The sequence below is a fragment of the Hyperoodon ampullatus genome (genome assembly GCF_949752795.1).
Source record: "Hyperoodon ampullatus genome assembly, chromosome: 8".
Lineage (NCBI taxonomy): Eukaryota > Metazoa > Chordata > Mammalia > Artiodactyla > Ziphiidae > Hyperoodon > Hyperoodon ampullatus.
In genome coordinates, this window is record NC_136921.1 from 94,105,836 (window position 1) to 94,133,500 (window position 27,665).

At 37.7% G+C, this 27,665-nt stretch overlaps 1 protein-coding gene across 3 annotated transcripts in view; it reads right to left on the reverse strand.

Annotated features, from left to right (window-relative positions):
- The window catches only part of ZNF385B (zinc finger protein 385B), a gene marked incomplete at both ends in the record, with an annotated part of 398,204 nt that overhangs the window by 284,055 nt on the left and 86,484 nt on the right, over positions 1–27,665 (reverse strand). Inside the window, one exon of one of the 3 annotated variants that reach the window (XM_079709841.1) lies at positions 15,268–15,405. The exons of the other annotated variants lie outside the window; for them this stretch is intronic. Coding sequence (XP_079565967.1) covers positions 15,268–15,405 — 138 coding nt within the window. The remainder of the gene's footprint in view (positions 1–15,267; positions 15,406–27,665) is intronic. 3 annotated transcript variants of the gene reach the window in all.

The window sequence follows — 27,665 nt, forward strand, 5'->3', positions numbered from 1 at the left end:
ATAAAAACCAAGAGGATAAGCCTTGCATTTTCAAGTTAAGAAATATCTTATTAACTAGTACAGCTCCTTACCCAACTTCATTCTTGTTTTCCAAGTTGCATTGTGCTTATATGAAAACTCGTTTTCACCAATTTCCCAAATATTCCAAGGGTCACATAACTATTGGCAATCAGAAAGGCAGGTGATTGAATAGTGAAGTGTTCCAAGGCTAAGACTGCTTCAATTGTTAATTCTAAATTGTTAAATCTAACTATATCTGGATTCTTGTTCCATCTATTTAATAGTTGCACTGGGAAAATTCTAAGTTTGGCCACACCCTTAATGAGAGTGACCACACATCCCAATATGAGGCAACCCAAGTTTACGCCTGGGTCCTGGCTTAATCATTAATAACTCTTAAAAGTGTTCCATTTTGGGGCTTCCCTGGTGGCGCAGTGGTTGAGAGTCCGCCTGCCGATGCAGGGGACACGGGGTCGTGCCCCGGTCCGGGAGGATCCCACATGCCGCAGAGCGGCTCGGCCCGTGAGCCATGGCCGCTGAGTGTGCGCGTCCGGAGCCTGTGCTCCACGACGGGAGAGGCCACAACAGTGAGAGGCCCGCATACCGCAAAAAAAAAAAAAAAAAAAAAAGTGTTCCATTTTGATGAAGTATCACAAAACCATCACCTATAAAGAACTTTAAACAGCCTCTTCCCTTACTCGCCTAGTCCCCAAGAGGACTTTCTTCCATGCAATTTAATGCTGGAAAAGGAGTTAAAAACTGATCTCACCATAATACAAACATTTCAGTATACACCTTGACTTTTGGGGCCCTACTTTCCTGTCCCTTTTCTTTACTTTCTATTACTAGTTTAACTTTTGCTTCTTCCTGTGGAAATTGTGCATTATTCTTCTGACATTCTCCTCCCCCCTCCTCCACCCCCTCAGTGCTTAGCTGACTTGCAAGCATAGATCTAATTTAAAATATTAAATCTAATACAAAAATGCTTCAAAGTTGCTAATTAACTTACAAATCCACAGTTCATTCGTCAATTGGGTACAGCTCCTATACCGATAAGAGAATTTAGAACATTTATGCTTAATAAATACTATTGAATAAACGTCTGAATGAATAAATGAATGGTTAGGAAAGTAACTTATAGACAGGATGTTTGGTGTGAAGTAATAGAAACAATCTTATGCTACAAAGAGAAAGAGACAGGATGGTAACAAGATAAAAGAAAAGCAACATAAATTCAAATGTGTAATAAGTTTGAAAGAATCCCTGCCACACCATGGTTTTCCACAATGACCAACATGTCCTAAGGCATCAATATTTATAACTCAGTCTACTGGAACATTTTTTCTTTTTACTGTAAAAATGTAACTCAGACTTCATCGTGGAAATCATTATTTAAAATAAATTAAGTTTTTAGAAATACACATTTAGGAAACCAAAATACATCCATTTCTTCAAGAAAACATGCATACGTTGGCTTTCAAGCTGTAAAGTTCAGACCTGGCTAATACTGTTCCCGTTTTGCACAAAAGAGGTAGCCAACTAGACAACAGGAAAGCCATGGTATTAGTCTCACTAGGCCCGTGCTCTAATTGGCTGAACTAACTGGACACAATCCCTGTTGCCCCATGCTAATATTCTATAAATATTCATCTTTCTCTTTCTCATAAAAATTACAGCAGAAATAGAGCATGGAAAGATGCCTTACAAACTTTCCACACTAGACAGTTTTTAATAAGTTTAAAGAAGTGTCCAAGAATCAGCATAGGAACGATAATACTGAAACTACAAACGCTGAACATTTTTACGAGGAGAGAGAGAGAGAGAGAGAGAGAGAGAGAGAGAGAGGTCTTAATCCAAATAAGTTTCTTTCCTCAGTAGGCATTATCTCTTTGTGTAAATATTAGTGCCTAATGGTGGTCTGCTCTGGACGGTAGGGTGGCTGTGAAGAGCTGTCAGGAAGCAGCGTTTTGGCAAAGCAGGCAAACTAGCTGTAGAGGGCCAGGTGTGCAAGGCTCTGGGAGACTTCCCCAGTCCCAGTTGCACCTTTGAATCAGTTGGGGAGCTTTTAAATAGTACGAATCCCCAGGCTCTGCCCTGATCAATTAAATCAGAATCATTGGCATGGGGGTGTTTTTAAAAGCTCTTCAGTTTGTTTTTCTAAAGCTTTAAGAATCACTCGTTAATGGGGTTTGTGGTGTACTGTGCAGGTAATGGGGAGTCTTTAAACAGCTACCACAAATGAGTTGACTGTGAAGGGGACTGTTAAGGGTTTCTGATTTGGCATCAGGCAGCCACAGGTTCAAACCCTGACCCTGACTCTTATTAACTAGGTGGGAATGTTAAATTAATATTCAAATTCAGCATTAAACCCCTAAAAGCAAGGGAACTCATAATAAACTGCCCATCATTTTATCATGACTTTGTATTCAACCCCAAAGGTAAGATCACCCAGAGTTATGAGTTTCTCAAACAGAGAACCAAATGTATGACATTAAAAAACCAACCCATTACACAACAGGGTGAGCTCAGTGCAGCATTGAATACTGTCATGTTTGTGGATTTAAGGCATGCCTTACTATTATTTTAAAGTGGTCTTGGTCTCTCTTCTATTCCTTTTAATATGGTAGTGTGCCTTGCCTTGGGGTATTTTGGAAGTTTTCATTTCACAAAGCTGAAATCCCCTAAGGCCCTGGTGTTGTATATGAACACTCAGGAGGTAGATGAGTGGAAGGATCTTACGGGAGGGACACTCAGGTGGTTGTGTTCGAGCTTGAATACTTGAGAAGTGTATTTCTAGCAAGTTCTGGAAGGAAAAACACAATGTCAGTCAGCCAAAGGCTGGACACTGGGAATGGTCATAGAGGGTCAATGCAACACCTGCTGAGGACTTGACCAAACACCAGCTTTTCACCTTGAACTTGTAGGGAGCAGACACTCAGGAGGACAAAGGGCAACAGACTGGATCATCATCCAGTTACCTGGTGAAATGGCTTCTGCTTTACATCTTTTCCCATCCATTAACTGTGGCTAGAAACCATGAAGTCATCATCTGGCAACCCTAAAAGCTTTTACTGTGATAACTTTTGATCGCATCATATTCCTTCCATTTTCTCTCCACTGCTTTCATCTTTTATATGAATAGATCTCTTATTCTCAAAAGTAAACTATGTATATGTTTAAAAATTCAAATGTACGAAAGGGTATAATAGTTAAATCAAAGTCTACTTCAAACCACACAAAAGTAATTCTACTTTGAATTCAGTCCTCAGTCCCCCTATGAAATCATTTACCTCATCTTTCTCTCTTTTTCCTCTTCCACTCCTACTCCTCCTTTCATCCCTCCCTCCCTCCCTCTCCCTCCCCCCACTCTCCGTATGTATATATATGTACACACACATATAAACACATAAACACAGATGTCTTTTACACAAACATATTGTTTGTTTTACTTATGTTTGTACATTATTCCATATCAATTCTTATAGATGTACTGTATTTTATTTAATTTTTAAAAATTGAAGTATAGTTGATTTACAATGTTATGCTAATTTCTGCAGTATAGCAAAGAGACTCAGTTATACACATATACACATTATTTTTTTTTTAAGATTTATTTATTATTTATTTATTTATTTTTGGCTGCGTCGGGTCTTAGTTGCGGCACTCGGGATCTTCGTTGAGGCATGCAGGATCTTTCACTGCGGCATGCAGGCTCTTCATTGTGGTGCGCAGCCTTCTCTCTAGTTGTGGCATGTGGGTTTTCTCTCTATAGCTGTGGCGCACAGGCTCCAGGTTGAGTGGGCTCTCTAGTTGAGGTGTGCGAGCTTAGTTGCCTTGCAGCATGTGGGATCTTAGTTCCCTGATCAGGGATTGAACCTGTGTCCCCTGCATTGCAAGGCGGATTCCTTACCACTGGACCACCAGGGAAGTCCCAATACATTCTTTTTTTTACATTCTTTTCCATTATGTTTTATCCCAGGAGATTAGATATAGTTCCCTATGCTATACAGTAGGTAGATGTACTTTATTTTAAATCACTGCATAATATCTGCTAAGGTTCGAATGTTTGTGTGCTCCCAAAATTCATATGTTGAAATCCTAATGCCCAATGTGATGGTATTAGAAGGTGGGGCCTTTGGGAGGTGCTTAGGTCATGAGGGTAGAGCCCTCGTGAATGGGATTCATGTTCTTATAAAAGAGACCCCATAGAGATCTCACCCTTTCGCCATATGAGGACACAACGAGAAGTCTCGGATCTGGAAGAGGGCCCTCACCCGACCTTGTTGGCAGCCTGTTCTCAGATTTCCCAACTCTAAAATGGTGAGAAATAGATTTCTGTTCTTTATAAGCTAGCCAGTCTACAGTACCCAGGCTAAGACAATATCACACAACATGGATGAACCATAATTATTATCACCTACTGCTGGGTATTTTTTTTCTATATTTTCTTATTACAAATAATGTTTCAATAAAATCCTGCATGCATTTGTATATAGATACATGCAAGAAAACGTATTGCTCTATGTATCTTTGTATGCGTATGCAAGCATATATGTTGACCAGATCTGGGGTAGTGGAACTACTAGGTCAAAAGATACGTATATTTCAAGTTTTGGTAATTATTGCCCCATTGCCCTGCAAATACACAAACCAATTTACACCTCATCCACCAACGTGTGAGAGTGTTCCCCTGCCCTCACACTTGATAACTCATTGTGATATTATAAAGTTTGACCTTGCCCATCTGAGAGGTAAGAAAAAGAGTATCTCACGGTGATTTTAATTAAAGAATGAATATTTTTATGAGCAGCAATATCAAGTAATTTATAGAGTTCTTCACAAGAATTCACAGATCCTGTGTTCAAGTGTCCTATCCTTTGTCAATGTTTAAAGTATATTATTTACTATGTGCCAAGTGTTGCATTGACCGTCACATACTTAAGCAAATTAGGACACAGTTCCTACCCTCAAGGCAATCTAGTAGAGGAGAAAGATATTAAAATGATAATTAATATGCACTGTGATAAGTACAATAATAGAATATGCATACGGTTTGGATGTAGAAATGCTTAACTCTAGGTAAAGAGCTTTTTCCTGAAATGTATCAATACCTTATTTAATTTATTTTTACATTTTATAAACATATTCAAATGGGATAAGAAAAGTAAACAGAATACCTCGGTCAGCAAGAAGCATAATTGTGGCAATTACAGCTAATAATTAAAGGTTCTGATTAGTTGAAAAATTATTTTAACTGGCTCATCTATGCTTATAATCTATTGAAAGAAGAATATGTAGAATAATTTATAAAACTCTCTGTTTTGTTTGATACTTGTTTTGAAGACTTACAACTTCACCTAAAATGTAATTCACAGCACATCTTTTCTCTCTCCACTTTGCAGATACTGTTTAGCTCTTCTGAAATCACAGCACAAACTTTAGTCTCCTACCCTTCCTCCTCCCCCAACTCACTGAACCATTAAATGTTTAACATATGGTGATTCCTATTAACTGTTGGGTTGTTATACCATGTTAAAGCAGCTTGCCCTTTAGTATGAGGTGTGTTAAGGATAGTTAATTATAGTACACAGAAAGCCCTTTAAGTACTCAGATCCTATAAAATGTGATAATAATGTTAACATCATTGACTGGTAAGGCTACTTCTTTAGCTTTTAATGATCATTCGAACCTTTAGAAGCTGTCTTCCAACCAACAGGAAAGCTTTAAAACTTTATCCTTGGACTAAATTCAACTCACTGATCACATTCCCTTAATTTCCAAACTTCACTGCACTGGTTGTAGTCAACTGGTGAGTCCTCACTAAAAGGTAAACATCCAAGCTGGGCTGCGCACAGAACTAGGCAGAAGAAGCTGGTGTGATGTACAGAAGCTGTGGAGTGAAGAGTTCAAAGGTCTAAGTTTGACTTTCAGTTCTGTTCTCTTTAGCAAGTCACTTACCCTTTTGTTGATGCTGATTTATTATCAGTACAATAAGCAAATACTACTTTCGCTATCTACCTCTCAGGGTTATAGTAAGGATCAAATGAAATAATAGATGGAAATGGATGAAGAGTTACAAGCAGTAAAGTTCTCCCATCCCTTATCACAATCTCCCTTCTTTTCCCTCCCAGACCCAATTCTTTTTTTTTTTTTACGTCTTTATTGGAGTATAATTGCTTTACAATGGTGTGTTAGTTTCTGCTTTATAACAAAGTGAATCAGTTATACATATACATATGTTCCCATATCTCTTCCCTCTTGCGTCTCCCTCCCTCCCACCCTCCCTATCCCACCCCTCTAGGTGGTCACAAAGCACCGAGCTGATCTCCTTGTGCTATGTGGCTGCTTCCCACTAGCTATCTATTTTACGTTTGGTAGTGTATATATGTCCATGCCACTCTCTCGCTTTGTCACAGCTTACCCTTCCCACTCCCCATATCCTCAAGTCCATTCTTTAGTAGGTCTGTGTCTTTATTCCTGTCTTATCCCTAGGTTCTTCATGACATTTTTTTTCTTAAATTCCATATATGTGTGTTAGCATACGGTATTTGTCTTTCTCTTTCTGACTTACTTCACTCTGTATGACAGACTCTAGGTCTATCCACCTCATTACAAATAGCTCAATTTTGTTTCTTTTTATGGCTGAGTAATATTCCATTGTATATATGTGCCACATCTTCTTTATTCATTCATCCGATGATGGACACTTAGGTTGTTTCCATCTCCAGGCTATTGTAAATAGAGCTGCAATGAACATTTTGGTACATGACTCTTTTCAAATTATGGTTTTCTCAGGGTATATGCCCAATAGTGGAATTGCTGGGTCATATGGTAGTTCTATTTGTAGTTTCTTAAGGAACCTCCATACTGTTCTCCACAGTAGCTGTACCAATTCACATTCCCACCAGCAGTGCAAGAGTGTTCCCTTTTCTCCACATCCTCTCCAGCATTTATTGTTTCTAGATTTTTTGATGATGGCCATTCTGACCCGTGTGAGTTGATACCTCATTGTAGTTTTGATTTGCATTTCTCTAATGATTAGTGATGTTGAGCATTCTTTCATGTGTTTGTTGGCAGTCTGTATATCTTCTTTGGAGAAATGTCTATTTAGGTCTTCTGCCCATTTTTGGATTGGGTTGTTTGTTTTTTTGTTATTGAACTGCATGAGCTGCTTATAAATTTTGGAGATTAATCCTTTGTCAGTTGCTTCATTTGCAAATATTTTCTCCCATTCTGAGGGTTGTCTTTTGGTCTTGCTTATGGTTTCCTTTGCTGTGCAAAAGCTTTGAAGTTTCATTAGGTCCCATTTGTTTATTTTTGTCTTTATTTCCATTTCTCTAGGAGGTGGGTCAAAAAGGATCTTGCTGTGATTTATGTCACAGAGTATTCTGCCTATGTTTTCCTCCAAGAGTTTGATAGTTTCAGGCCCAGTTCTTTATGTGGCCTCCACCTACCCAAAGCCTTCCATGCTGTGTCATTCCATTTGGGTCTCCTCTGCTCCAGCCCCATGTCTTCCACCAATACTTACCTGCTTTAGGTTTTATCTCTCAGACCCTAATTTTTACTAGAAGACAGCTATAATAGAAGAATAATTTGTAAATAATAATGGGCTACATTTATTGAGTAGCTACCACATGCCAAACCATAAAGTCATCACTAGCAACCTTTAAGCTTTTCCTGTGATAACTTCTGATTAGACCATATTCCTCCTATTTTTCCTCAACTTGCCATGCAAATAACTTTATATACATGATTCTCACTCAATCTTTACAGCAAATCTATGCAGTGGAGTCTATTATTATTCTTGTTTTACAGACGAGGAAACGGAGATTTCGAAAGTGAAACAATTTGCCTGTGGTCATGCAACTAAGTTGTGATGGAGCTAGGCTTTGAACCTCACAGGAACTCCTCCCATAATCACTGTGCTCTTCCGCTTCTGCTAGATGCAGAACTAATGTAATGAACAAATGGTCACTTATATCACCTTATTAATTTAACATGCTCATTGAATTATACAGTCTGAAGCTGGAAGATCATCTACGTTAACCATCCATGCCATCCTTATCCTCATTTATCACACGCCTAAGTCACATTCTGCCTTTTGCTTCAATACCACCAATGAAGGACGTACACTACGTCCCCAAAAGGAATCCCTTCATATTCAGACAGCTCTACTGGCAAGTTCAAGTGAAAATCCTCCTTCCTGAAAAGCCATTCACTCATCTTAATTTTACCTGAAAGCTTTTTTAAAAAACTATAATTCAAATGTTCTAATATAATAAATCCTCTAATGATCTCTTCTCCTTGATAAAGTATTCAGTGCACCTTGGCCATGGTGATCACTCTCAAGTGAAAGCACCTAAGCTCTCTGCATTTCTCCAACTCCAGACATGCTCTGACAGTTGAACAGACTTCATTGTTACAGATATTATAGTTCTTCTAATCCCACCTAAGATACCATTTAAGATTGTGGGGGATAAATCATATCATGGTTTTGACCCATACATGAGTTTACATTTCCTATATCTTTTCTCGCTCCCTCTTCCATGTACTGTAGTTGAAATTGACCATGTTGGAGTTTGTCCATCTTTTTAAAACAATGGTTCTAACTGGGGCAGCATATTAGAATCACCTTGGGAGCTTTAAAAATATTGATTTCTGGGTTGCATTCAGAGATTCTGATTTATTTGGTATAGGACGTGGCCTTGGTATCAAGATTTATAATTGTATTATTTTCCTATGTATTTATTATCTCAGCTTTATATCATCTATAAATTTAAAGACCAGGTCATCAATGTTTTCACCAAGTCATTGCAGAGTCCTGGAGCTTCACTTTAGGTTAATATTGGCCAGGTACACTTGGGTATAGGTATTCAACCAGTTACAAATCCACTAAAGTACACTATCACTCAGTCAACAGTTTTCTCTTTTGTTCACAAAATAATATCAAAAAAGATTCTGTTAAATGTCCTACAGAAAGCTAACCTAGGGCAGTGGTTAAAAGCATGGATTCTGGAGCCCAATTGCCTGGATTCAAATCCCAGCTGAGTTACTTGCATGACTTTGGGCAGGTTACCTAACCTCTCCATACTTCAGTTTCCTTACTTGTAAACAGGTATAATAGTACTTACTTATAGGGTTGTTATACGGATTAAATGAGTATATACATATAAAGGTTCTGAAGCAAGAAACGAGTGTTAGAAATCATTTCCAATCCATCCGTATTTTTTCCTTAAAGCATGATTCATAACCCATTAAAGGATTTCTAACTACTGTGTACACAGAGTGACATCCACTGCTTGTTCCCCTTAATCTACATAAAAATTTTTGTGTACCTAAAGTATACAAAATTTAAAAGCTCCAGTTAAGCAATAGTTAACTAACTTATTATGAATGCAGTATTACCCATTATACAATAATAAAAATACATAAAATGTAGACAAATACCAGAAAAATTAGTCCCTGTAGATTCATTTCTGAATTTGCTTCCTCCTGAATATTTTGAAATTGATCAAAATTCAGGCTCCCCTTTCCAGTACCCGCACCCCCCCCCATAAAAAAAATACTTGAGTAAATAAATACCAACTTGACTTCCTGGAAGAAACAGAAGGTTTCCAGATATAAAGCCATTTCCTCTATCATATTCTAAAAAATCAACAGTACCAAAGAATGAATCAGAGAAAAAAAATAGAACTAGAATTACCATAGATCTCCAAGTGAAATTCACATACCAATTTTGAAATGTCAGCAAAAACATGTTCAGCTAAATGCCCCAGTGGTGTTGCAGACTCCCTGGATGGAATAAGACAGAAGTCTCCTCACTCTGACAGAATAGGTATTCCCTGCAGGAGGCATCTATTTATTACTCAATTGCCATTTGTGAAGAAAATATAGCTATTGAATAATATCACCTTTTAGGAAATTAAGAGAATTGGAGTCTGTCAAACTACTAGCAACTTTTACTCACCCACCAGTGCCTTTTCTAAAAATTTGAGAACAATTTCAAAGAAAAAAATGTTTTTTGAAGATATTTAGTGAAGAGAGTTAGATTATGGATTCACATTGGTATTTTGCCATAACAAACAGACCACGCAGACAGATAGGACTGATATAAGTAGGAGGACATTGGAGCTGATATGGAGACTAGAGTGATATTTAAGGTAAGGAGGAATCAGAATCTTTTCCCAAAGAGTACAATTTAGATACCAATTTAGATACAATAGGCCACCAATATTATTTGAAACAATTAGAAGTAATGCATAATTCAGTAACATTTATGACTAGGCAAAAGTAGAAAACAGATTGATGATGGGAAGCAAAAAAAAAATATCTTTTGAGATCCAAAATAATCAGATTGAAATAGAGGTATACCATTAATACACATGAAAAAATTGGAAGTAAATTATCATTTGTCCTAGGACAACAGACATTGAGAAATTAACTAGATCATGGAGGCAAGGGAGTTACCATTTAACTGAAAGAAGATATGATTTACTAAACAGTTCTTTATTGGGCTAGCAGAGTTAACCCATTTCTAAAACTTGGGTTAATTGCTCTCACACTCAACTGATCCATTTGGGCTCAAAATAGGTTTCCTGGTCTGACATGTCATGTGACTGACAGAGGGAGAACTGAGGTGGCATTTTAGACTGGGTGCAAAAAGGGCATCTTGAAGAAATTACTCCAAATATTACCTCTACCCTGCTGACTAATCATCTGCAAGGCAGCCTAACACAAAATTCTATTACAGTATATGTGACTCAGTTCTACATGTTTTCTCTCATTTTGAGAATCAGATTATATACTGATGTCTAGTCACTGCTGTTGGGGATATTTACAAAAACAGTGGTGGGGGGAGGGAGATATTAAGAAGTGAAAAGAGAGAAGAAAGGTAATGGAGAAGGCTAAGTGAGTGAAGAGAATTTTACAAGACAACCTTAGGTGAGATGAAGGAAGATGAGCCTTTATTCTCCTGTGTAAGAGTGACATTCAGAGCCAAGACAGAGTAACTCTAGGCTGGGAACAGGGTTTTTGATAAATAGCTTAGCATCTGTACAATGGGCATTATGTTAATATATTATAAAGTTTTAATAAGAATTCAATAAAAACCTGTCTATAAATATTTTGATACTTTATGAGGCATATAGTAGGTCCACAATAAATGTAATCTCCATTCTGTTTTACTCAGCTGTGTTACACTGAATAATCCAAGCATCCTTCTAAGTCAAGTTTGCAAGTTACTCTGCCTTCCTGAGAAACCTAGGAAATGGCAGTCAAAAGATATGAGTCCTAAAATCAAAAGGGTAATGAATATTGAATAAAATCTAGATGGAGGGGGGAGGCGGCATTGAGGGAGGGACTTCTCATTATACATCTTAACTACAACAAACAAAATTAATTTATAAGCATCTCAAACCTACTGAGGGAGAAAAATCCTGAAAATGTTCTAGTTGGCAAGGGGCTATAACAATTGGAAATTAATTGTACAATTCTCATGATTTATTTAAAATGTTACTGACAGCTATTATTTAATGTGCTGCCTTTATTATTTTATCTCAGTAATTACATGGACGTTCTCATATCCTTACTCATGATTTCTGCTCTATCAATCCTACTTTTTATACCACTTTAAGTTTCTCAAGTGGAAACATTCTTATCATAGGAGTTTCCTGGCATAAACTCGAACAGTAGAAATCGACTGCTTTTACAGAAAAGTGAAGCCTCCATTTTAGCCTTGGTAGACCTGATTTTCTAGGTAATAATTAGAGACTCAATTTCTTATATAGAAACTAGGTAGGGTTCACATATTAAATACAGGACACTAACTCAAATTTGAATTTCAGCTAAACAATGAATAATTTTTAGCACAAGAATGTCCCAAATATTTAATGGGACATACTTATATTAAAAAGTATTCAGGGCTTCCCTGGTGGTGCAGTGGTTGAGAGTCCACCTGCCGATACAGGGGACACGGGTTCGTGCCCCGGTCCGGGAAGATCCCACATGCCGCGGAGTGTCTGGGCTCGTGAGCCATGGCCGCTGAGCTTGCGCGTCCCGAGCCTGTGCTCCGCAACGGGCGAGGCCACAACAGTGAGAGGCCCACGTACCGCAAAACAAAAAACAAAACAAAAAAAAAAAGTATTCATCACCACATCAACATACCTCAAAATAAACAACAGAGTATATAGATAGTCCAAACTAATTACTGAATGTATACAATGGGAAAGCTCAGTGAACTTGGAGAGTACTTTGATTTTTGTAATCATGTTTCTCAACTAAAGCAGGCTTACTATATCTGCTATATTTCATAACTAATCATTTTTAAAATCTGCTGAAGGAAACTATAGATTGCTATCTCTTGATATAAAAGTGAACAGATGCAGGTACATCACTGAGATTCATGAGAATCTCACATCCTCATGAAAAACTTTCTAAATCCTACTTCTTGTGAAAGAGAAATTGCTACTAAGACTTCAGGCAGATATGCTAAATTATCCTTCACTTCCTCTAGTGAATTTTCCATGATCTATTTAATATGACAAGTTTCACTATTCTAAGAGAATTCTGACATTCTAAAACTTTTTTAAAGTTTTCATTTACTAAACACATTATATCATCAGGAATTTCAAAGAGAAAAAATCTCAATGCCCTTCTAACCTTCTAATTCTCAACTCACAAACCCAATTTGTTTCATGGGCTTTAGGGAAGTAAGAAATATGAGATACTTATTTGTAAGTCAAAATCTAAAATGAAATACCCCTAACCATCTGATGATGACTTGTGACATGACATTCCCAAAGGGACAGAAGAAAAATAAGTTGTTTAAAATTATGCTTCATCTAAAAACAGAAAATCTTCTAATTATAATGGCACATAATATATCCCTGCATTTCAATAAACAACATTTTATCTTGAATCCTTAATCATGCGAAATTGCTTAACCTAGGCAACGATCCAAGGAATAACAAGAAAAAAAATCATGAAATTTAAGATTTCAGAAGTGTTTTCAGTTCCACTGTCAAAGCCATATGAAAGAAAAAGTATAATAGCACCATTTCAATGTGCTCCCTAATCCACATGTATAGATTTATTTCCGCCATGCAAAGAATAAACATAAGAATAAATATTTCATTAAATGTCTTGGGAGTTAATTTTGATCACCTCTACTTCAAAATGCATTATGACTGGCTAAACTTTCAACAAGGGTTATTTTCTGATGGAAAGAAAAGGCTAAGTAAAACATTCTCACCACATTTGCATATACATTTCATCTATTATCACTGTGGAAACAAAAACTATTTTTAATATTTCTATAATTTTAGCATTTGAGAGCTTTTACTTTTCAAGATGAGGTAGTTGTATGAAAGAAGACATTTTAAAAAATTTTTAATGTATCTTCAGACTATTTAATTTTATTCCTTAACTAAACTTCCTCATAGTACATATATGTACAATGAAGTATGGGTGCTTTATATCAACTACACAATATATAAAAGCCTTACACTCTCTCCCACCGTGCCCTAGGATGTATTAACAAACAAGCAGATAAGCCTAATGATGAATTACACAATATGGTCAGCACTAATAGAGTGGTTTTCTACAAATGCATTGCAAAAAGATGAACAAATACTTTACATTTCGGAACACAGTTATTTTGATGTCACATGTCAAGTAAGATCCAAAGTGGTAAATGTTAGCAACTTTAAATCTGTTGGTCCTGGATCAAACAGCATAAAGGAACTTTAGAGAAATGACAGTGTATTCAGGAAGGTAGACTGGGTTGAAGCTAAGAGTCTCTTCTTGAGGGTCTAATTAGGTCCTCCCCCTCCCTCTGCTTTTTAAAAATTTATCTCATAGAGACACCTTAGCAGAAGCTATCAGCTTTGACAGAACACTGAAATCATGGTAGTGAAGCATAAATTGACCATTGCCATAAAAAGAGCTGCTAAATGAGAAACCATGTGCTTAGTATAAAACTAATTTCATGCTTTCAAAAGCACACAGTGGCTTCTAGCAAGATAGTGGCCCTGGGACTTGCTGAGACAGATTGGCGAACACAAATGGTTTGCTCCTGATGCGTCTGCTTAGCCAAGCTTTACATGTACTGGCAGTAAGCGGGGTTCTCGAATCTTCTGTCAAACAAATACACACTTATCTATAACTTTAGAGCTAAAAGCTATAAAACAGCTGCCTCAAATAAATTTAGCAGGAAAACACATATACACACATACGCACACACACACTGCACACACATATATATACATACCCTATGTGCCACGCTAGCTTCCAATCAAATAAAAATAGACTTCCCTGCAGACCTAACATAACAAACAGGCACTTAATAAGCATACTGTTATCGAATACATTATAACTCTCACAGTCCTTTCTTCTTTAGAAACAGCTTCTCATCACGTAGGAATTAGAGTTTAGAAGAGCCTAAGCAAGAGGACTCCATCTACTTGGAAGCTAACTTTGAGTCTGCCCTTATCAGGCTGTCTTTCAAATACTCTATGCTTATAAAGCCACATCAGACCTGTCTGGGCATGATGATCTAGTCGTTTAACTCCCCAGATGAGTGTCAGTATTTTATTTACATTTAAATGATAAAATCTACTACATTTAAAACGTCACGTCTAATTAAAACATGCTGTATGAAGAAATGCTTCTAATTTTATCCTCCTCTCATTTAGGATACCATCTCTGGAAATCAATTACTGTAGGCTGTCCAGTGCATGACAGGTCATAACTTTTAATTATTAATAATGTCAAGCTTAACAAGGTGTCAACTCCAGTATGTAATCTATTTCACTTACTTTCTTACTTATCTCATAAACATCAGTTGTTTCCTGCTATATATTTTTCGCATCAGAGATTCTACAAAGTACATTTAGTTCATAGCCTTTTTTATATACCTGAAGCACATACTAACACTGCTAACTGCCTACTTTTAGTAATGATAGCAAATAACATAATATCACTGACTTGTTCTGAATGTTTAAAATGCAAAGGAAGTCACCTACTGGTAAGATGTCCTCGGCAAACAGCTAGCACAGAATGAAAAGAATGCTATTACATCCATTTAAGGAGTTACTTGCCCCCAAAATTAAAGAATCATATATTTTGCTATTCACTGTTGCCCCTTCAGATCTGTCAGTACAACGTGATAAACACAATTGATAACTCCACAGGATTCAACACAGCATTCGAAAGAATCTGCTCCTGACACCCCAGATCCCGGCGTCCAAGTTTTAGAATAAAAATGCTCACCTCTGCTAGGAAGTCCACTCCACATCCTGGCAGGGCTTTCACCGGCTTCAAAAGCAACCAAGTTGGATAAACAAAACTTCCAGGATGTGACCAGTGTAATGCACGGGGCTACGGAGACTTGGCTCCAGCCCTGATTATCTGTGTGACAGTACCACGCTATGTCAGTGCAGCTCCAAGCCTTCCCAGATGCTGGCTTGTTGCACTGCTCATTGAAAATCCTTTACACGCTGGCAACATTTTAGGGAAGGACAAGCACACTCTGAGTCATTTGTAAAGAAAGCAGAGCAATTTCAATTCTATATCTCCATGCGTGCTGAAACCAGAAGCACTGTCAACCTACAAGTCTGAGGTGGATTTATGCCGAGAAACAGGCAACCTAAGCCTTCATTATCAATGCATGAAATCAGCCACTGTGATCAAATTCAAGCAAACCACAAAAAGGATATGATTATGAAAGGCTCCACAGATTTAGCACCAAACCTTGTGGAATGAAGAATCGCCTATTGAAATTGTGTAAATGTTAAAAATAGCTCTGGCTTTTCAACAATGAGCAGAATACAGAGAAGAAATCAGTAGTCTATGTTATAAGGACCTATCAAAAAAGCTACAAAAACCAAAATAGCTATAGGTCCCTGGGACTTTTCTATAGACAAATGAAATCACTAGAGGCTATTACAATTGTAACCAAAAAATTCCATATATTTGACACAGATGTCCATTAAAGAGCAAGTTAAATATCTGTTAACCCGTGAGTGCCTGTCCCTAAATTAAAATAATAATGATAGTAAAAATGTGCAGGGTTATGCTAGCACCAGGGCAAAATACTATCAATTTTACTCTAAGGTGAATTCTTAAACAATAAAAATTTAAATGTATTTATTTTGTGTAACAAAAAAATAGACGGACAACGTAGAGAATATTTTTAACCACATAGTCTTTCACTGCTTATTATTTTTTAAAAAATCTACAGCTCAATAAATCCATACACCCCTACCCCAGCCACACCCAAATTTATACCTTTACCTTTCACCATCCTTCCTCTTTTATACTAAAATATAAGATGCATGAGCCAGTTGAGATGTCTTAAAAAGGCACAAGGTAGCTAAATCCCAGAAAGTAACAGCAATGATTTGAGATCACAAAATATAGAGCTTCGACATGTGCATGAAAAGTGCAAAGCAACAGGGACATAAAACATTTATCAAAAAATCACAAAAATAACTCGGAGAAATTCCTAGTAGGAAGCATTGACAAAGCACATATTTAAGGTTCTACTCAGATTTTTTTAAATGGGTTTTAGGTTCTCATTGAGACTCTAAAGGCAGAGTTAATCAGGATCCAAAAAATACAATCCCTGACTTGAGGATCTTCTATAAATGACTGTGTACAGTTTTAGTAATACTAGTAGCTCTTAGGTGTAGATACATTTAGTAGTATCTACAATCTAAAACATCTGTGTAAAAATAAGAACTATGCCACAACACATTTACATAACACAGCATTTTGGAGCAACATTAAACATGGCACTCCTGTGGGTATTCTCCTGATGTCCCTCAGTGTGGAACTGACTCCTTACAGGACACTAGTTGGATTCCCTTCCTTGAAGACAGTTATAGACATATATGAGTGGAGATGCACACAAGCGTGTGTGTGTGTGTGGGGGGGGTGTATGTACATACACCCACATCATAGGAGAATGTACTAAACCTTCATGGTTACTTTTGTTGCCTGAATTCCATTCATTTAGTGCCTCAGGAAGCTCCTAGGACAACAATTTGAATGGATTATGAGAGATGGCATTGGGTATCACTAATTCAGAAATTGCTCCATGTCTTTTCTCTCTCTTTTTCTGTACTTTTCTTTTCTGAGAAAATAGTCTGTGAGAGATTGTGTGCCTAAAACTCTTATTATTATTATACATGCAGCTTCCTAGTAATAAGATAAAACTTTAAAATGAAACTATAATATTTGATTATAGGTCCTTAATCCCTTATCTAAAACCCCTAGTGCCAGATGCATTTCAGAATTCACATGCTTTCAGATTTTAGAAAGATAATACTCTGTGTATACTGTGAATTACATAATGCCTCAAGTAAAGTCTAGGGCAAAAGTCTATAATCAGACATATTAATAGTTCTGCAGCAAAATATGTGCATATTCAGACTAGATAGGATAAAGGCTATTATTAACCTCACACACATCAGTTCAGGTCAGGTTTTGCCATCAATATAAATTACAAAACCTTCTGATTTTCAGAGCTTCTTGGATTTTGGAAATTACAGGTAAGAGATTATGGACCTGCAGAAATGTTTACCTAAACTGTTGTAAGGTTATGGATTGGAAAATAATACCTTACTTTGGCAAGTGTTCTCTGGCTTGGCAAGAGATCTGGAGATGAGCATTGCTTTAACAGGATAGGCAAAAAAACCACAAGAAGGTGCTATTAAAACTGAGACATAAAGTACAGCAGAGATGCAGCTATAATGCAAGATGACAAAACTAGGGCGTGGCAATGGAAGGTAAGAAGAAGGCATGCAGAATTATTGTGTCAAGAAATAACAAAACATAATGATGAAAATATCAACCACTCACTGATTACCTACTTTATACCCAGTAATGTGAAAGGCACTTGACATAAATATTTCTTTTAGCAACCTACTTTATAATTTTCAAAAGGATATTTTAAAAGAAAAATGTGTTTTCAGAATGAGGCATAAAACATTGGGTTATCTCACCCTCTTTTCATTGTATCCCAAAGCAAAACATCCACAATGGTTTTTAAACATCACGTGTGAGAATGTCAGAAACAAAGAAAAAAAAATAAGCTTCACCTTTTGAAGTAAAGGTCCATATTTTATTTTTATATACTATATGGTGTATGAGTTCTTTAAAATCACTTATAGAAAAAGAAAGTAATATGATTTACCATCAATATTCGAACTGAATAACATTAAAACCCATTTTAAAAATATATTCTTAAGACACGTGACTATTATGTTGTATTTACCTGGAGTTTTCCTACATTTCCCTAATAAATACTTTTGTATATGAAGTACATTGAAGAGCATTAACACGGCAAAGTATTGATATTGGACTTAAGACTTCAGACCTACAGAATATTCACATCTTCTAAGAGATCTTCTCAAAAAATAAAAAGTTGTAGCTACGTAGGAAGGATAAGTCTAGAGATCTAACATACAGTATGATGACTAGAGTTAATAATACTGTATTGAATACAACTGACCGTTGAACAATGCCAGGGTTAGGGGCGCTGACCTTCCGCACAGTGGAAAATCCAAATATAAGTTATAGTCGGTCCTCCTTATCTGCAGCTCATCTATATCCGAGGCTCCTCATATTCGCAGTTCCTCTGTATCCGCAGACTCAACCAACAACAGATTGTCTAGTACTGTAGTATTTACTATTGAAAAGAACCCGCATGTAAGTGGACTCGTGCAGTTCAGACCTATGTTGTTCGAGGGTCAAATGTACCAGAAATTTGCTAAGAAAGTAGATTTCAACCACCACACACAAAAGAAGTGATTATATGAGGAGATGGATATATTAATTAGCTCGACTGGAGTAATCATTTCACTAAGTAAATGTATATCCAATCATCATGTTGAACACCTTAAATATATACAACTTTCATTAAAGAAATTTAAAAACTGTAGGTATCCTTCCCCCAAATAAGAGCATTTCTTGAGGGCCTTTTGGGACCCAGACTTGCAGTGGGGAAGAGTCTTAGGGGTGTTTGTGAGAACTATGGTCTTCCTATTCACTGTACAAAGTAGAATGGAATACGTGGCTCTAATGTTAGTACGTAGCATATGATCACAAAGTCATGTTCCATGTGAAGAAGGAAAGTGCATTTATTCATTTGACAGTACAACATAATTTGGTGACCTCTTTCTTTAGCAACCAAAATAGTGTCCTGGTGGTTTGATGAAATTCTTGCAACTTCTAAAGTAACTGATTATCTAGAGTCACTAACTCCCCAGGAATAAAATTAACATCTCTTTATACTTTTACATCATGTCCACATAAGAAAAGATAAACTTCCAGAATCTGCAGGCCAAGATCTCTGAGTTGCAAGGAAGGCTCACCAGAGGCAGCCTCTTGAAATGAAGTGGGCCAACGTGATGCAAATGCCATCATACTCACCCCCTAAAAAAATACAATAACCAGACCAGCCAGTTCTTCCAAACTCCTCATGTAATCAGGAGAAAAGCAAACACGTTTTGCAGCTTGCCTAAGAACCAGATCCAGAAAAACCGTAAGTGCCAAGGATGAACACCAATCCCGTGGTCAGTTGTAACACTGTACAAGGATGCCTAACTTGGAACAATGCCCAAAAACCTCCTTGTCTGGGATGCTGCCGAGTATGAAAGTAGAACTCCTGTATGAAGAAAGATGGTCAGTCAGTGACAACACACGCATCCCACAGTGAGAATCTGAACTCAATAATGTTAAGTTTCTGTTGAGCCAGCTACTGAAAGCCTTTCTCCCTTAGATAAGCTTAAAATAGATAACGCTTCTATTCTAAGACACCTATATTTTAAGTGTGCCTTTGATGATTCAAATCACTCAGCCACCCAAACACTTACCATGATTGTCTTTAAATTTTAAAATCTAAAATTTTTAAATCTTAAATTTTTAAGAACTAAAAACCAAGACTTGATGTAAAATAACATTTGTCTGTTAATAAATATGACACATGTAAAAGTTCATAGTCCAAAGTATTCTTAAAGCAAAAGACAATCTGCCCTTCACTAAAATAGGGTCAAGCATTCCTTTTAATTCTTTGTTTCTGAAAAAGTTCCATTCAAACTCCTTTATATATCAATTCCTTAGAGCTCTGGGCTTATATAATCAACACCCTTCTTTAACACTTTTAAACCACATGTACAGAATACAGAGCTGTTCTATAAGGACTTTTTCAGGTGACCTTAGGGGTAGTTCTAGGTTTCTGACACCATCCATAATGGCTCGGCTCTATCTCAAAGCATTTTGGGGGGTTGGAGTTATAACTTGAGCCTTCATCCTATTTCCATATTGCTGTATTCTCTCTCATTCATAAGGAATTTCAACCTCAATAAGCCCTGCAATATAAATCTCAGTTGAATTTACCTGGGGAGTACAGATATGGGGCACTAACTCTATTCTTGTTTGGAAGAATAAAATTAGGTTTTTGCAAAATGCTTAGAAACTTACAGTGATCAATACTGGATAAGACAAAGAGTCCGAAAAGTAGATATATATTCCTTCTACTGTGTCATCATTGAGTCTGAATTATTCCAAGAGGTAATTCCTGTGTTCTCTCAAAAGGATCTGGGATTATACCAAGGAAATCAAATGCTCTATTTTCAATGATCTCACTTGGTATATTTTGACCAAGACTTTTTCCCCTCTGAGTCTTCTTGGAAAACTATAGGTAGTTATATGGGCTCTATCTAATAAATGAGCTACATAATAATTATTCCATGAAAAGATTTTTATGGACTTATAAGAGGTCTAGGGAAATAAATGCACTGTAAATAATCTAACCCACCTGCCTCCACACTGAAATGCTTTATCTACCTAGTGCACTTACTGGTAGAAACTCACTGATACTCACTGATACATCGATGATTTGTTATACTTTCACCACGGTACTTATATTTTGCAAAAGATTTCTTGGTTAAGTTGTAAGTGGCACACTGACTCAACAAAAGTGAAGCAAAAGAAAGTATTTTAAACCATATGTTTCTACAGCAAAAGTAAAAGATATTATATTGATGAATTCTAGCCCTATCTCTGCATCTATCACACAAACCTAAGTTGGCATCATTAACCCTTTGTGTTTGTATTTAATATCTCTTAAAATTGACTATAATTTTTTCCAGACAAGGGGAAACATTAAGGTATTTAAGTTGTACGTTTAATTCCTGAAAACTGGAGAAAAATCTCCCCTACCCCTTCCTCTCTCTCTCTCCCTCCCTCCCTCCCTCCCTCCCTCTCTCTCTCCCTCTCTCCCTCTCTCTCTCTCTCTCTCTCCCTCTCTCTCTCTCTCTCCCTCTCTCTCACACATACACACACACAAACACCCTGATACCTCCCCTATATATTCTACCTAAGGCATAGAAGATGCTCAAAAAAAGTCTGTCAAATGAACATGTTCCTGCCCACACACATTCTCACCTCTTTGTATTTCTTTGCTTTCCATACTCATTAATAAATTCCAGCAAATGTGATGGGATTAGGAATAAGGCGTGTATCTTATTTTCAGTATACCTGTGGCACCATCTTGTGGTAGATCTATAGTGTTGCAGTTTCAAGCTTAATTTCCAAAATTCAAAAATGTCTGAGAAAATGCTTTTGAGGATAAATTTTACATTTTAAATATATATGAGATGCAGTGTAAGAAATCTGGCTTATGTATTTTAATAACCCACATACATGTTTTAATAGTCTTAATACCTATCACAATGCCCTGACCCTAGAAGCTGTTTCTTGAATGTAGAATAGGAATGAGAATTACAGAACATTAGAAGGGAAGGGGAAAAAAAAAACAGCTGACGATCCTGGAGGCATCAAAGAGAAGCACAGAATATGGCAGCAAAGAAAAGTACACAGTATAAAATGCTCCAGCTGACAACCCATTTTCAGATCTTGTCCTCCATTCCCACCTCCAAACCATTACGTGCACTTCCCATTGCAAAACCCATCCCTACTTTCTCCCCTATGTCCCCACAGTGTCCTCAACTGAAAATCTACTCAAATTCAGTTCAGAATCCCTAAGGCCAAATGAAAGATGCCACGTCTCACACCAAGAGGCAGAGTCTATTTTTCTACCAGTTGAATTTGTCGTGGTCTTGTGACCAGCTCTGACCAAAAGAGCACAGTGGTTGCAGCTTCTGCTCTTGCTGTCCAGCAGTGCTGCTCTGTGACTCATGCGTGATTGAAGCCTATCTAACCTTCTCCAGCAGGAGAGTCTACTGGCGAGAATGACCCAGCCTGCAGCCAGCATCAACTGTTAGATGTTGTGTGCATGATGCCACCTGAGACCATTCAACCCAGATGAGGTTCCAGCTGCCTGCAGCTGCGTGACTGACCTCCAGTGAGTCCCGGACAAGAACCACCTAGCTGACACCAGCCTCAATCTCTGACCCACAGAATCATGATTAAAATTTAAAAATGTAAAAAAAAATTCTAAAGGCTTCTGCCAACCTTCGCAAATTCTCTGGTCTTTCTAATCCTCTCACTCAGTTTCAGGCACGTCTCAGCTCTTTAGACATGTCAAACTTTTTTCTCAATTTAAGATTTTAAACATTCTCTTTACTCCCTTTGAATCACTTTTCTCCACTCTTTGCTTAACTCCTGTTTAGTCTTAAAAGATTAACCTTAAATGAGATTAGAAATTTGGAATAAATTGAAGGTGGGAGAGAAAATGGGCATTTTAGTTAGTATACAACTGGAAAAAATCAAACACTGAAAATAAGGAAAAAATCCTGAATTCTTTTCATTTTTACTTTGCAAAGAATTTGTTGTAAAAAAATATGAGAGGTAATATATATAGAGAGATAGATCTTAGATTTTGAATTTTTTTGTGTGGCCTTAGGAAAGGGCTCCAAATCTCTCTTACTCTTGGTGTCTTTATCTATAGTGTGAGGATAGTCATACATATCCTGTTGAGTTTTGAGGCCTAAAGCCATTATTTCAATCTTTTCATGTAACCTCTATCTCCAGTGCACCTCAGATCAAGTGCAGATGTGTCTCTCTTGCCACAATTCAGCAGAACCTCCGTGCTCTTGCCCTGATCTCACATGTACCATCCATTGCCAAAGGCAGGATCACAGGTCACCCCCTAAGAGAGAATCCCTTGCCATTCTGAGAAAATATGGATCCTTAAAGCCCCAGAATAAAATCAATCCTTCACCCCCATAATCCTTGGGGCAGTTTGATTCTCCATGACAGATACATACCTTTCCTAAGGACACAAGGAGAATAAAATGTAAAGTTAACGTTTATTACTTTATCTGGTGATTTACCTGCTTCTGATTGGAAGGGGGAGAATCATGTATCACTGAATGAGATGTGGGGAAGTCCTCTGAACAGTAAAAGCCAGACTTACCACATAAACATGCTACAGCCAGAGAGAACTGAAGGCCCCTGTTTTCTGATTCAACTTGCACATCAGGTACATTCTCTGTGCAGAAGTAACCTATATGCACACACCAGGCAAATTCTGTCCCTCCCAGCTGATGTCCATAGATGGGAGGCAATAGCATCACGGCGAGCAATCAGGCTGCAGAACTAGGCTGCCATGTTCCAAATCCTAGCCTTGCCTCTTTCGGCTACTACCTAACCTCTTTATTCCTAATTCACATTGTCCGTTATAATAATAAAACCTTCCTCACAAATCTGTTGAGAGGCTTCAAATGAGATAACCTCCACAGTGCCATACCTGGAACAAGGTAAGGCCACATTCACTCACATGACCACAGCCTTTCAGTCTACCTTCACTGTTTTTATGATACTGTAGGAGGTGCAGAGTTGCTTACAAAGCTCTCAGTGAGGGCTGGGGATTGGTTGATGGGGCTGGGTGGCTATATCATTCTATTTCTATGACATCATCCCTCTTTTTCCATGGGTCAGTGGATGCCCCAGAGGAAGATAAGGAGCATGAGGTCACCTTTCCCTTCCCTGACCATTTCCCAGTTACAAATTTATTTAAAGTAAGAAGCTCCTGGGACTTCCCTGGTGGTGCAGTGGTTAAGAATCCACCTGCTGATGCAGGGGACATGGGTTCGAGCCCTGGTCCGGGAAGATCCCACATGCCGCGGAGCAAGTAAGCCCATGTACCACAACTGCTGAGCCTGCGCTCCAGAGCCCGCGAGCCACGACTACTGAGCCTGTGTGCTGCAACTACTGAGGCCCCTGCGTCTAGAGCCCGTGCTCCACAACAAGAGAAGCCACCGCGATGAGAAGCCCACACACCGCAATGAAGAGTAGCCCCCGCTCGCTGCAACCAGAGAAAACCCACACACAGCAACAAAGACCCAATGCAGCCAAAAATAAATAAATAAATAAATTAATTTTAAAAAAAAAACCTTGATGCTAAAATAAATAAAGAAAGAAGCTCCTTTTTTTTGGGTATAAATCCTCCTCCGTTCGGTTAGTGTTGTCAAAGTGTGATTTTTGGACCAGTAGCTTCCACATCATCTGGGAACTTGTTAGAAATGCAACTTCTCAGGCTTCACCCCCTGGCCTACTGAATCAGAAACTATGAAAATGGAGCCCAGCACTTTGCATTTTAACACACGCTCCAGGTGATTCTGATGCATGTTAAATTTTGAGAACCACTGGGTTAAATTATCAGTCATTAATGCATCCAATTTCTCTAAATTTCTTAAGTTCAGATCCATCTCAGAGAATGAGAATGGTGATTGGAATAGGGATGGTGGAGAAATATTATAGCGATGGGCACTCAGGATAAAGAATAGGTCTCAGTCTTTGACAGCAGAGGGCAGGATGAGGGTCACTAGCCACTCTAGAGAGAAAATAAATGTGGTCCATTTTGTCCGGAATTGGGAAGCTGTGTGTGGGTTATGGAAAGTAATCTCTGTGCAATTGGGAGGTATCCTGGGGAAATAGTACCTAAGCTAGGATGTCTGGACTTGTTGGGGAGGCTTCTGGTTGATGAAAACCAGAGTGGGATATAAAGAGAACTCAGGAGAGCTCTGAATCACAGCTGTCGCTGATTTTTTTTTTACATGTGTGTTTGAGCAGCTGTGTTTTTCCTATGCCTCTGGTCCCATGGGACAAGGATGACTCTTCTCCCTCTTCCAGCTCCTTTCTTTATACTTTGCCAAATGTTCCTCCTTTGCCCCCACTCATACTCATTCCAATAAGAATAAATCATTTATAGTTTATCCCAACATGCATTTTTTTTTTTTTTGAGGTATGCGGGCCTCTCACTGTTGTGGCCTCTCCCGCTGCGGAGCACAGGCTCCGGACGCACAGGCTCAGCGGCCATGGCTCACGGGCCCAGCCGCTCTGCGGCATGTGGGATCTTCCCGGACCGGGGCACGAACCCGTGTCCCTTGCATCGGCAGGCGGACTCTCAACCACTGCGCCACCAGGGAAGCCCAACTTATTATATTTTTAATTGCTGCAAATTCTGTAGTAATATCAGCTATTCCATCTGTGTCTTCTTTCTTTTTCATCTTTGCCAGTCTTACTAGAGGCTTGTAAACTTCATTGATCTTTTTCAAAGAGCCAATTTTCTATTTGTTTCCTCTGGTTCTCATTTCTCTGTTTCTCTTTTCTTGTCATCACATGGGTTACTTGAACATTTTTTAGGACTCCATCTTGATTTATTTATATTCTCTTTGATTGTATTGCTTTCTATAGTTTTCAGAGTGGTGGATATGGGTATTACAATATACATACTTATGGCAATCTACTGGTATCATCATTTAGCTACTTCAAATGAAGTACAGAAAACTTACTTCCATTTAGGTCCCTTTAACTTCCACTTTTAATTATTATTATCTTGAGTATCATATGGTTAAATTCCATTTCAATCATCAAATATGTTTTATAAAACTTATAAGGAAAAGGATTGTGTGGGGATTAGTTTTACGTGTCAACTTGACTGGGTCACAGGATGCCCAGATATTTGGTCAAACACTATTCTGGGTGTTTCTCTGAGTTTGTTTTTGGGTAAATTTCACATTTGTGTGTGTGTAGATTTTATTCTGAAAGCAATGAGGAACACTGAAACATTTTGAACAAGAATTATATGAACAATCTTGCATGACAGAATGTACTTCCTTGCAGCACTGCACAGTCAGTGTTTACCAGGATGACAGGAAAATCACAGTCATGGTAATAAGGAGGGCTGAGGAGATGTGCTGGGAAAAGTTAACAAATGAGAAATTTTCATTACAGGAGTGTCCTTAGGATGAACATACACACACATATATGTATGCATATATAACTATATAAATTCTTATTGATCTGTTACATACCCTTATGAAAATGATTTAATAATGCTGTATCTACACAGTTCCATCATGATTTCAAACCTTCAGTAAAATACACTACCCACAAATCTACTGAGTTGATAAGCTTTTGGGGGTCATTAAAGAAGACCACATTTGCATTAATATTAGGCAGAGAAAAGAGAACATAGGGAGCAGTTGAGAAAAAAAAAATTCCCCAAATTCAAAAAGAACATGGAATTAAAGTAAGATCTGTCCAATGGATTCTCTTTGGGAACTTACAGAAAGACCTAGAATTACGAATAAATGTGGAAGTGGTTCTCCAAACTTTGTTTTGTCTAAAAAATAAAGGAAAAGGTATTTCAAAATGTTGGAGAACTTAAACACAAGAAAATTGGGGCCATATAATATTTTTAAAGAATCAATTACATTCAAATTAAGGCTGTACTGAACACAATTTTTAAAAATTTTTTATTGAAGTATAGTTGATTTACAGTATCATGTAAGTGTCAGGTATATAGCATGGTGATTCAGTTATGTATATAACGGAATATATAGATGTATATATATATATATATATATCGCTGTGCTGTATACCTAAAACTTTTAGGTTGCTTCCATGTCTTGGCTATTGTAAACAATGCTGCAGTGAATATTGGGTTGTATGTATCTTTTCAAATTATGGTTTTCTCTGGATATATGCCCATGAGGAGGATTGCAGGATCATATGGTAGCCCTATTTTTAGTTTTTTTAAGGAACCTCCATACTGTTTTCCATAGTGGCTGCACCAATTTACATCCCCACCAACAGTGTAGGAGGGTTCCTTTTTCTCCACAACCTCTCCAGCATTTATTATTTATAGACTTTTTGATGATGGCCATTCTGACCGGTGTGAGATGATACCTTCATTGTAGTTTTGATTTGCATTCCTCTAATAATTAGAGATGTTAAGCATCTTTTCTTGTGTCTGTTGGCCGTCTGTATGTCTTCTTTGGAGAAATGTCTATTTAGGTCTTCTGCCCATTTTTTGATTGGGTTGTTTGTTTTTTTGATTTTGAGCTGTATGAGCTGTTTATATATTTTGGAAATTAAGCCCATTGTTTGCAACCCATTCTGTAGGTTGTCTCTTCATTTTGTTTACTGTTTCCTTTGCTGTGCAAAAGCATTTAAGTTTAATTAGGTCCCATTTGTTTATTTTTATTTCCAATACTCTAGGAGACGGATTCAAAATGATATTGCTGCGATTTATGTTGAATTTCACATTTGAATCTATAAACTCAGTAAAACAAATTCCTCTCTCTAATATGGATGGGTCTCATCCAGTCAGTTGCAGGCCTGAATAGGACAAAAGACTGGCCTTCCCCTGAATAAGAGGGAATTTCTCCTGCCTAACTGCCTTCGACATGGGC